The following is an 11,071-nucleotide window of genomic DNA, read 5'->3' as shown; positions in this document are numbered from 1 at the left end:
AGCGGGCCGGGGCCCCCTTTTCCCTTCTCAGCGCCTTGGAGCCCTGGTGGTCCCCGCCGGCTGAGCCGCGGCTGCGGGGCCTGAACGACGAGGGCGAAGTGATGCTGCGTGGCTGCTAAACTTTTCGGAACTCAAAAGTTCGGTGGTGTTTTCTTATGTTGTTTTTTTTAACGCTCACTGAGCACCACTGAATTACTCATACACTTAGGAACCGCTTAGAGGATGGACTGGGGAGATCCTTGGTAGGAGTACAAAAACCCCGCAAGCAGGAAGCCCGTACTGAACGTTTCGCTCGGGTTGTGCAGGCTTCTTTGGGGACGTGCAGAAGCCGATGAGATTTGGTGAGGGATGGGATGCGGGGACGTCCGATACAGCGCAGGTGAGCCTGCTGATGGGAGGTCAGCATCCATGTGACAGGCTGATCAGAGAAGTGGCAGACTCCTTGGGATCTGACTGCCAAGTGTAAGTTGCAAACCTTTTTGTCTCTCTGAGCTAATACCTTTTAATGTATTTTGCAGTGAAAGCGTACCAAAATGGGTCCATGAAGTGATTCAGCCGATAGCAGCAGAACTGGAGTTCATTATGCCACAGCCCTTTGTGGGGGAAATTCTGGGACTCTGCAAAGCGCTGGGAATAAGTCTTGGAGATGGAGTCCTGCTTAACTTCGCCTATGAATCTACCGCGTAAGTGTCTGGTACTTACAGAATCTGGTAGAAATGGACGTAGAGAATAATTTTAGTTCTGCAGGGAGAACGCGCAAAGGCTGGTGAAGACACATGGCAGATGATTTGCACGGTTCGTTCTCATGCCATTTTGTATGTTCAGCTGCAAGGTTGCACTCTCGTTAGGCATTTTGTATCTTGAATTGAATGAGAAATGCAGAACAGTTATTTTAATTTGTTAATAAAGTTAATGTGTAGCTGTAATGTTTTTGCCTATGTGTATCTATATGAATGTATAAAAGTATGAAAATAACTTTTGCTATTAAGGAAAGGCTGTCTATTCAAATTATTTGGGTTTGTTCACCTCCTAAGCTAAGTGTAATGTATTTGTTGTTTAAATTGTCTTTCAACAAAAAGGAAACTAGAAGAATTAATTGCTATGTAATTAGTTGAATCATTCATCTGAGATAACGTTGTTTCCAAACCGTTCTCTGGATGAATTTTCACTACGACTACATAATGTAACTTTTTGATTTGCACAATGCAAAAAAGGATATAGTATCTTTTTGACAGCAAACAAAACCTCAGTGGAAGAAAATACTCAGTTTCGCTGTCTTTTTTATTTGCCCTAGAAGCATATGCAGGAGAATAATAAACACTTGATGTTGCCTGTGGGGATCCCAAAAATATTTCTTCATGTAGTTTTTAATAAAAAGAGGTGCATAGTCACTTGTACAGGTTTTGATTATTATTTTTTCTTACTGTGTGATACTGGGTAAAAGAGATCTTTTTTTAAATAGGAATTATTACCTGAGAAGATAGACGTTTAAATGCTAGTTTTTTTAGTATTTCAGAGAGGACACTTAGCATTCTGAGCCCTGGTAAGGCCCATGAAATTTTAAGTTTCTCAGCTCTAACGATGCTAAAAAAAAACATCAACCAGGAACAAACTAGTCGTCTACAAAATTTTTTGCCTTTACAGTTTTGCAAGACAATGCTGTGCATCACTGGAACGACAGACTCATCACTCAAAAGAAAACAAATTTTGAATTCCCTACTAATTCAATATACTTAATAAAAAAGCCTGTTTCAACAAAACTGAAACTTATTAAAACAAGAATTTGACCACACTTCCTCTTCTAAAGAAGAGGTTAGACTATTATTGAAATGGCTGACACTAACAACAACTGATGTTTTCATCAGTTTAGGATGACTTTGAACTTTTTATCTAGTTGTGATTAAAAATATAAATGGCGGCCGAACTGAAATGAAATGATCTATAATTGTCAAAGTGAAATGCAGAAAGTTTCAGACTGATACTTTGTGGACATTTTTAGATGTTAGCTTTTCATCTCGATTTAGAAAAGAAGTAAAATAATTACATTTTTCCCAAGTGGAAATGCTGCTTCCTACCTGGTCTGTAATATCTGACCTGTTGAGGACAGTAGTGGGGCTTCTGACTTTCCGAACTGGGTGGGATCTGGTAACTGTAATGTTTTACAGTTCTGTATGTTAGACTCTGCAGGAAAGGACTTGCCTTTATGAATATCATGTATAAATTGTATAGGACATTAGTGTTGGGTGGTTATGCAGAACTTCAGTCAAACCTTCCTGTCCCTTTTTTTTTTTTTTTTAATTTGAAATCAAAACCTGTAAGAAATTCTGTCATTCTGTTCTCTCAGGTCAGGAAGCGTAAGTGTTAATTGTATAACACAAGCTCTTACTTGTATGCTTACATAAGTAAAATACGTTGCAGAAGATAAACTTGGTTACTCTTTCTGAAATGTTGAGATCGTTCAACTAGACTGTAATATTGAAAGTGTTAACATAGCTTTTTAAAAAAATTTTTTTTTTCCTTTTTATGTCTGAAGGTTCTGTACAAGTATTGTCGCTCAGGATGACAAAGGAAACATATACCATGGTCGGAACCTGGATTACGCTTTTGTCGATATATTAAGCAAGATTACAATTGATGTGCGGTTTATAAAAAGCGGGCAGGTATGATCTGTGGTTGACACGGCTGGGTGATGCTCTGTGAAGGAATGAGGTATGGTCATACAGCTGCATAAGGCAGCAGGATTCAGTGTAGGAATGTGGTTCCCATCCCAAATGTACTGGATTATGTGAGCACCACAGTGACTTTCCCTAGGAGTGTGGGATGAATCCTGGTTTTCTTTGCTTTCTGGATATCCAGTTTGTGGTGATAATCTGGAACAAATAAAACAGCATAATCTGATATCTCAAGGTCATTATTTGGAAGGAGGTGTTGAAAGGAGAAAATGTTGAGATACTAAAAAAAAAAAAAGCGTACTAGAACATATGAATATAGCAAAGAGATAAGTTTTGGCAGGAACTGGTTCTTTATTTTTCCTACGGCCTTGTTAATTTTCATGACCAACGTGTGTATTTTAGTTAATTTTTGGAAATTTTCATCTAGTTGCTAGAGCAGTCCTTGTTAGTGTGATTTTTCTTAATATTCAGTAGTCTGTTTTGCAAATGGAGAATTTTTTGTTTGTTTCTTGCTTGGCTGCTTGCTAGCTTGACCAAAGTGTTTGTAGCGGTGTCTGTTAACAAATTAAACGCAGTGAATTTTGGTCGTCAGAGTCTTTTTAGAATTTAATTTTCAGGTTTTACTGTAATTTAAGGCAAAGTGTTTTATAGCAACTTATGTATTCAGGTCACAGAAAAAAAAAATACAGGATGCTGCTTCAGAATGTTGTCTGGTTTTTTTTTAGTGTTCTGGTCCAGAATGCTAAAATACCGCATGTTTCCTCATTTCAGATAGCGTATCAAGGCACCACGTTTCTTGGTTACGTAGGCTTATGGACTGGACAAAGTCCACACAAGTTCACAATCTCCGGTGATGAACGAGGTAAAATAACCTCTCTTCCACACTTGACATTACGTACGCTGTTTCAGTTGATTGCTGCCTGCTCTGGCCCTTCTCTCACATTCTCCCAGAGGGAAAAATACACTTAAGGTTGCCAGGAAGGAGCTGCAATTGAATGACTTCGGTGGGCCTCAGGGAGTGAAAGCACGCATGCTGCCAGTTTTTGGCTGCTGCATAGGCGGAGACATTTATTTGTCAGCACAGTGTCACCTGAGCTTGAAAAGTGTCAAAGGAGACAGAGGACCTTGGGAAAAGCTATACGAGGCAAATCCATGTGGTCTGTTCACGAGACACAATTGGAGATGGCAGAGTAGGGGTCGAGAGAAAGAGATGCTGTCGTGTATAGCAAATAAACGGCTGCTTTCCTAGTTCTCAGTCCCTTCCTCTGTATTCCATATTTCTCTGTCCCCATAAGGAAGCTTTAAAGAGAACATGGGAAGAGAACTGTAAGACTGAGCGATCTAGGGGAAGGGCAGGAGGACTTGAGAGGATGCCTGGAGGTACTGGGAAAGCAGCTGAGGAAAGATCTGGTAGTAGAGGGAGGTTGAGAGATGTCGCTGCTGAGAACTAAAACTGGACAATGGAAGGGCTTGTAACTGTCAGGAAGGCAGAGGAAGGGTCGCTGCCTTGTCCGTCAGCGCTTGAGTTTCACAAATACTGACAGGTATGCCCAACTCAGAGCTTGTTTTTGTTTGTTTGTTTTGAAGCACTAGACGCTTGTTGCATTTCTTCACTTGCTGTTTGTTTGAACTGGAAACAATGTAGTCCAGTAGAACCGACATCTAAAATAAATGTTTATTTTTCACTTGTGATTGTATTAAGCAATTTTTCTTTTTAATCTTTTCTTTTAATTTGGACAATCTTCTGCTTTCAAAATTTTTTTTAGATGTTACACAAACACTGTTTACTGTTTACGTTAAGTTCACACTCATTTTCTGTATTAGTAGGGATTCTGCTATGGAGCACATGAACCTTTTGATTCCTGCCTTGCATTCGCTAGATTCTTCCCATAGTTTACACTCATTTTCTTAAGAGCCTGCTTCTGATGCCAGTGTACTTATTTAATCCTTTCAAAACTGGAACGTCCTGGGCTGATGCTCAGAGATGCAAACTGCTTTTAGTTCATATTAACATCGGCTTGGAAATAAGGTCTTAAGTCTTAATTGAATCTCTGCAAAAGGCTTGATTTAGAAAATCTTGCAGACCAAAGTCCTGTGTCTGTGAACAGGGACAATTCAGGGACAAAACCAGTGCCGCCCTTTTCTCCCTGCTGTTTCTCAGCAGTGTGCTTCAACCCTCAGTATAAGGATCGTCTGAGACAACCGTGAGGCGGTTTAGTCTGTGCACAAACCCATTCTATTCTCCCGTTTCTGACGGAGGAATCAAGTACTGCAAACTTCTGTGTGAGATGGGCCCCCCTTGTCCGTTGGGAGCTGATGTGCTGTCGTCCACCTGCGTGCCTTGACTTTAGTCACTTTTTAACTACAGACAACAGTAAATCGCTCAACAGATGCCGCGCTCCTGTAAATCAGTTGTTGCTGACTGCTTGCTGCTTTATCTGTTACTGTACAACTGAGCTAAAAATTTAGGGAAATGAGCATGTGAACTACAGCTGGAAAGGGGGATGACTTTAAATTAGGGTGAAGGTCTATCAAGTGACAAGCATATTGTTTCTGCTGGCTTGTTCTGGTTTTGGCATATGAATAATTATAAACGACCTTCTGTTTTTGTTACTTCTGCTAATTTTCTCCAGTAACATAGAAACACCATCGCAACTTCTTTTTTTAGCTGTTTCATGATTTCTGTGTAATTCTTCCTGTTGTTGTAATATTTTGGTACGATGAATAATGAGGTGATTAATGCTAATGTTTGAGCTGACAGATGTAGACTATTCTATTATGTGAACAGACCTGCCATCCTTTTGGAAATACATGTCACAAAGTGTTAGTCCCTGTTACAGTCACTTTTGACTCTTCATTGCTTATTATTCAGCTATGAATAAAACCAGTTTAAAAACCGAGCAGCTAGCAAATGATCAGTACTGAAAGGAATGTGATAGTTTTTGATTGACATTTCTAGCTCTGGCAAGTTCCGAGAAGTACTGTGTATTCTCTGTACAGTGGTGAATGCTGTCTTCTTTATTGTCTACTGTACCTCATACTCTTGACCATTTTTGGCACCCTGTTACGGCACTGGTCGCAGGAATAGTGTACCTTTCAGAAGACACCAAAATGCAAAGATAATGATCCCTCCTGTCATTACAGGTCTGAGATGCTTTCTGGAAAGCAGGGATGTTCATCCAGCTGCCATGGCGGAACTTAGTTGAGATTATGTTGTCTGTTCATATTTCACCTGTAGTTTCACCTGGATGTTACGCTCTTTGTTAGCCCTTCTCCTGAAATGCAGATATTTTATGCTGATAGGTAGCTGCCCTTTTTCACAGAGGTTTTAGCTTTCTGTGGTACTTCAATATCCAAATCTAATAACACAGAAAGCTGAGCACCGGAAAGACAAATTTTGTAAAAGGAGAGCTTGCTAGGGTATGTTAGCCTGGTTATGCAGCGCATCCTGCATATTTTATGTATCGATATCAGTCAAGTAATACAGTAGAAAAGGAGCGCTGTGAGGGTTCAGTGTTGTAAACGGTGTTGATAAGCTCAAGGTGGTAGAGGCTCCGACTGCTTTCAGGTGGTGTGTGCTTTGTCAGTTCTGTATAAGCTGCCTAAATTTGATGGTTTTAGGATAGTGGTATAGTTAGAGAATTAAAGAATTTATTGCACCGCTTTTTTGTAATGCAGTAGAGGGAAAGATTGCAGAGCTAGAGATGGGATATGGAGAAGAAAGGAAGACAGGAGGATAGGCTTCACAGAACGTACGTAACATGCATGTGTAGTAATTTCTTTTTTTTTTCCAGCGGGTGGTAGATGGTGGGAAAATGCAATAGCTGCTTTCCTTAATCGGAATTTCCCTGTCAGCTGGCTTGTCCGAGACGTAAGTGCACCGAGTTATTTTCTCATAGTTCACGGTGATGTCATTTGTGCTTACAAACTCCTAGTAAATGTGATGTTCCAACTTTTAGTTTCACAAAAATATCAATAAATGGGTAAGTAAATGCATTTTGTAAGAGGAGATAGGCATTGTCCCCAAATTGTCAGTGGTGTGGATGAGAGAGGCAATTCCAGTGCTTCAGAGGGGGCAAATTTCTAATTGATGCCAAAAGGTCTTTGAGAAGCTGTGCAAAGATTTCCTTCCTAGGGACTATTTTGGCTAGCTGTGGTTTGTAATTTAACAAATCGAGGAAGCTGCACGCTTAGATGCTTGGTATCTGCCCTGGTGGTTATTTTACGCTACATTTGATACATTACCATATTAAAAATGCAGAGCTCACTAGTGAGCAGAAGGAGTTAGCCTGGTGTTTTGTATAGCACATATTATGAATACTGTGTTAGGGTACTACTAAGATAAAACAGGTCTCCTGCTTTGCAGATTCCTGAATTACAGTAAACATGACTGATACGGTTTGTAGGTAAACTCCCTGCAGAACTGGAATCTCTGCTGGAGACTTTGTTATTCATATTTTTTGAGTTTGAGATGTGTCTTAAGGCTGTGACTAGCAACTACTAGCTGCAGTGCTGCTGACAGAAATAAATAATTGTTCTCCAGGGCTTTTCCCATCTTTCTGAAGAATTTTGTTTGATGCATGTTCTCCGTCTTTGTTTTTAGTTCCTGCACAGCCTCCATTTTTAAAGATGTACTTCAGTAGGTTGTGGCCCCGTGCCTGAAAACAGTAGCCTCACTGGCTGCAGTGACTGTCAGTTTTTGCTAAGTTAGTCACCTGGTTATGGCACGAGCAAGCCAGGCTTGCTGTCAGCAATGCCTCTGTCTTATTCACCGGTGTTACCTAAACTGGCAAGACAAAGACATGGAGTGGGCTTTTCCCCCCTTTCATCCACTTTTATCTATCCCGTTGTCTTTTGAATGGCAGACTTCTTAGTTTTTTTCACTTTTCACCATACACATATGCGTACATATGTGTGTGTATATGTCTATGTATATTTACTGTTTCCTTTGAAAATTTGCAAAGCTGGGATTAATGAGTTCGTTTACTAGTCATACGCATTTCATGTTCATATGCTAGTCAGTCTGGAAAACTATTTTCAGAGAAATATTTTCAAGTAGCACTTTACAGTCAATTGCCATTTTCAATCAAAGCTGGACCTTTTCTTCTTTTTAAGATGTCCCACTGCTTGTTTTCGTGCTTGACTGTGCTCTGTGATCTTCATTTCACTGTGATCTCCTTTTTGCATTAGACCCTGAGCAGAGCAGAGGACTTTCAGTCAGCTGTTCTCAGACTAGCTGGCATTCCCATCATTGCTGAAGTTTACTATATTGTAGGAGGTGTATCGCCCAAAGAAGGCATGGTCATAACGAGGAATAGAAGAGGGCCAGCAGATCTCTGGCCTCTTGATCCTTTAGGTGGAGCGTAAGTAAAAAGAAATGGTGTATTTTGGTTTTTTGTATTTTCTCCTGAGTGATAGGCAGGGTTAGTGACACAACTTTCTTGAGAGGTCTTGGGCATCTCTTACTAGTGTTGATAGCTGGACACGGAAGGCTTGAAAGCCTCAGAAAGGAACCTCAATTCCTTCTCTTTGGGAATGAGTCACACCACCTTGTCAGGTTACGGTAGTCCAGAGGGTCAAGGCTGGAAAAAGCATTTCTCTGGGTTGATTTTTTTCTTTTTTTTAGCCAGATTCCAAAGGAGACAAGACTTTGAGGGCTTTTTCTGTCTGTCTGCCAGGTATTGCACCAGTAAATTGAGCAATTCCAAATTAGTTTTGACCCAATGTGCTAGAAGCGCTGAAGGCTTAAAAATAACTGTCCCCATCAATTTTGTGAAATCAGCAGCTTAATATATGAAGGAGATCCTAAATAGTTGCCCTGCGATGGAAAGGGCACTTAATGCATACAGTCAGCCAGTAAGTACTGGCTGGGCAATAGCCAGATGGCCTGTTGGCTCTGTGTACCCCAAAATGAATGCTGCAGGCTGCATCTTACGCACACCCGTAAGCCATTCTCTGATCGTGTCTTTAAAGCTCTGATCTTGCTTTTATTGTAGTCAGCAGTAGTTTTGTCGCTGACACCAGCAGGAGCATGTTTGTGGTGAAGGCTGCTATGCATTATCAACATAGGGTCCCTTGGGCTTGCGAGAGATGGGAAAGAGGCTTTTGAGGGAGGGTTTTCTTGTTTTGCTTTTGGCAATACAGAGATACCGATTCTTGGCCTTTATTAATTACTTACTGATTTGCCTTTTGCTTTTATGTTTGTGTGTTGTGTTATAGGTGGTTTCGTGTGGAGACAAACTATGACCACTGGACTACCCCTCCTCCTTTTGACGATCGAAGGTAAATTTAGTTTGGAGCTCTGTGGTGAGGTAACACTTTTCTTTTGAAAAAGCTTGGAGGCTTGGGTGTTTTCTTCTCTGAGCAGATGTTAGCTTGTTGAGCAGGCAGCTCATTCAGTTTCTGTAATGCCACTCAAAAGGGAACAGATAAGGAGAGATACTCACATATGCCGGAGGAAAGTCTGTGTGGCATTGAATGGCATAAAAGATGAGAAATTGCAAGGATAAGGCAGGTACCAAAAATGGCTTTATAAAGCAAAGTTTATTAAAAGTTAAAGCATTTAGATTCACAGTGAAAAAGTATTTGAATGCACTAGGAAGGTGCTCGCAGACACCATACAGTCTTTAGGCTGCGTAGGATGCAAAAAGCTGTTGGAGGATTCCCTGTTGGTCCTGCACTCAGTGGTGTAGTAATGGAGTAGCTTCTGCAATGTGAGACTAGATTTTTAGTCACACAGAACTCAGGACTATTTTAGGCCAAAGCAAGCATTTCAATGTAAAGGCATTTAGTGAGGAATGTTTCACATTGCTGCTCTGTAGCCTTTGGAACAGTAAAGTGTGTTTAATGATACTGTGTTGTTTTCTCGCAGAACTCCAGCCATCAAAGCTCTCAATGCTACTGGACAGCAGAACATCAATTTTGATACACTCTTTAAGGTATTTCTTTTAAGCTCTGCATTGTGACTTTGTCTTAAAGGTCTTTTTCGAAGCACAAGTGCAGTTGTTTTTTTTTTGTCAGGGATTTAAGAACTGTGCAAGGAAGGCATAGTGAAAAAGGTGTACTGCACAACTGCCTCTGGAGAGTTTAAGGCTGCTAAGTTTGTTAGAATGTTTCTGAACGCCCTTGTAATAGTCTGCTAATCCAGGTGGAAAGTGCTCGAGGTGAATCCCATCACCATGATCTTTGTGCAGTTCCTTATTTCAAGCTCAGTTACAAATACTGTGGCAGGTAGATAAAGCGTTAAGACATGAGTGATATTTACTCTAGTTAGTTTTGAGAACTTAAATGTTGCTTATTTCAGTGGGCTGCTTAAATATTTTTCTAAAATGGTCTGATATTTTAAAAAAACAAACCCAAAACAGCAAGAGAAATCCTTGATTTTGCATTATTCCTTTTCATAACTTTATCCTACTGTTGATTCTAAATAGCTTTTTAATTCCCTCTTCATTTACCAAAATGACAACTCTTCAAACTTTCTGTACAGGTGTTGTCAGTGAAGCCAGTCTTAAACAAGTAAGTATTAGATTCAGAGATGTTAATCAGGGCCTCCTGCCATGTCTCAGGCCACTTAAGTCAATCACAAACTTCCTTAGGATCTTCGTATGCATCTGTCTGAATATTTTGTCTTTTCCCAGCTTAGATTTCTGCTTGAGCATGTGGCAGTCCTTTCACTTCTACAGCACTTTTCCTCTTTGGTCTGCCACACTAGCCAAGAAACTACACTTCCTTAGGCTCAGTCTGGTAATGGGAAGTTCCTTTGTAGCAGTGAAACTCATGACTGCTTAGGGGAGCAACTGGACTTTCTGCCAAGTCATTTGTGCCATTCTCAGGAGTTTCTGAAGTAGCGCTGCTTGATGTGTAGAAAGGAAAAAAAAATTAAATGGGGACGCAGCTTTTAGGTACCCATTTACTGGATTTTTAAGAGAGATTAATTTCAGCATACCGTTACTGTTCTGCATTATTCCACAAATGGCACCTGCGCAGGTTATGCTGTTGTGTTTTACTTCTATAAGGAGCTCAGTATATTCTCTGGATCAGTCATTTGCATTAGAGCTTGGCAATGGCTTCTTCAAAATTAATGCCATGACTTCCTCTCCTCTGTCTTAAAAATGTGAGGAAATTGGAAAGGAGAAGATTCTATCTGTGTCACGGCAAAGATTAGCAGTACTAATATTTCGATACAGTGATAAAATGGATGTAGAGATACAGTTCCTGTGCTGTACAAACTGGGGAAAAAATACTAAAAATTGTGCCAGCAGGCTTCATTTTTATCAGCTTCTTTCCCGCTTGCTCTAACCGTTCTGTACCTAAGCAGTGCGTATGTTTCCACTAAAAGTTGCTCTGCTGCTTTGCTAGTTTTATAAATTAATCGTCTTGCCTTTGCAATGTTGGTCACT

General features: G+C 40.4%; 1 protein-coding gene across 1 annotated transcript in view; it reads left to right on the top strand.

Moving 5' to 3' along the window:
* Nucleotides 1-525: 525 nt before the first annotated feature.
* NAAA (N-acylethanolamine acid amidase) overlaps nt 526-11,071 on the top strand; it is an 11,833-nt gene continuing 1,287 nt past the window's right edge. Inside the window, exons 1-8 of the mRNA XM_010295459.1 lie at nt 526-683; nt 2,534-2,660; nt 3,444-3,534; nt 6,467-6,543; nt 7,863-8,035; nt 8,892-8,954; nt 9,544-9,610; nt 10,159-10,187. Coding sequence (XP_010293761.1) covers nt 583-683; nt 2,534-2,660; nt 3,444-3,534; nt 6,467-6,543; nt 7,863-8,035; nt 8,892-8,954; nt 9,544-9,610; nt 10,159-10,187 — 728 coding nt within the window. The 5' untranslated portion in view covers nt 526-582. The remainder of the gene's footprint in view (nt 684-2,533; nt 2,661-3,443; nt 3,535-6,466; nt 6,544-7,862; nt 8,036-8,891; nt 8,955-9,543; nt 9,611-10,158; nt 10,188-11,071) is intronic.

This window comes from Phaethon lepturus, unplaced genomic scaffold (assembly GCF_000687285.1).
Source record: "Phaethon lepturus isolate BGI_N335 unplaced genomic scaffold, ASM68728v1 scaffold57360, whole genome shotgun sequence".
Classification (NCBI taxonomy): domain Eukaryota; kingdom Metazoa; phylum Chordata; class Aves; order Phaethontiformes; family Phaethontidae; genus Phaethon; species Phaethon lepturus.
This window is presented reverse-complemented; position numbering and strand designations above follow the sequence as displayed.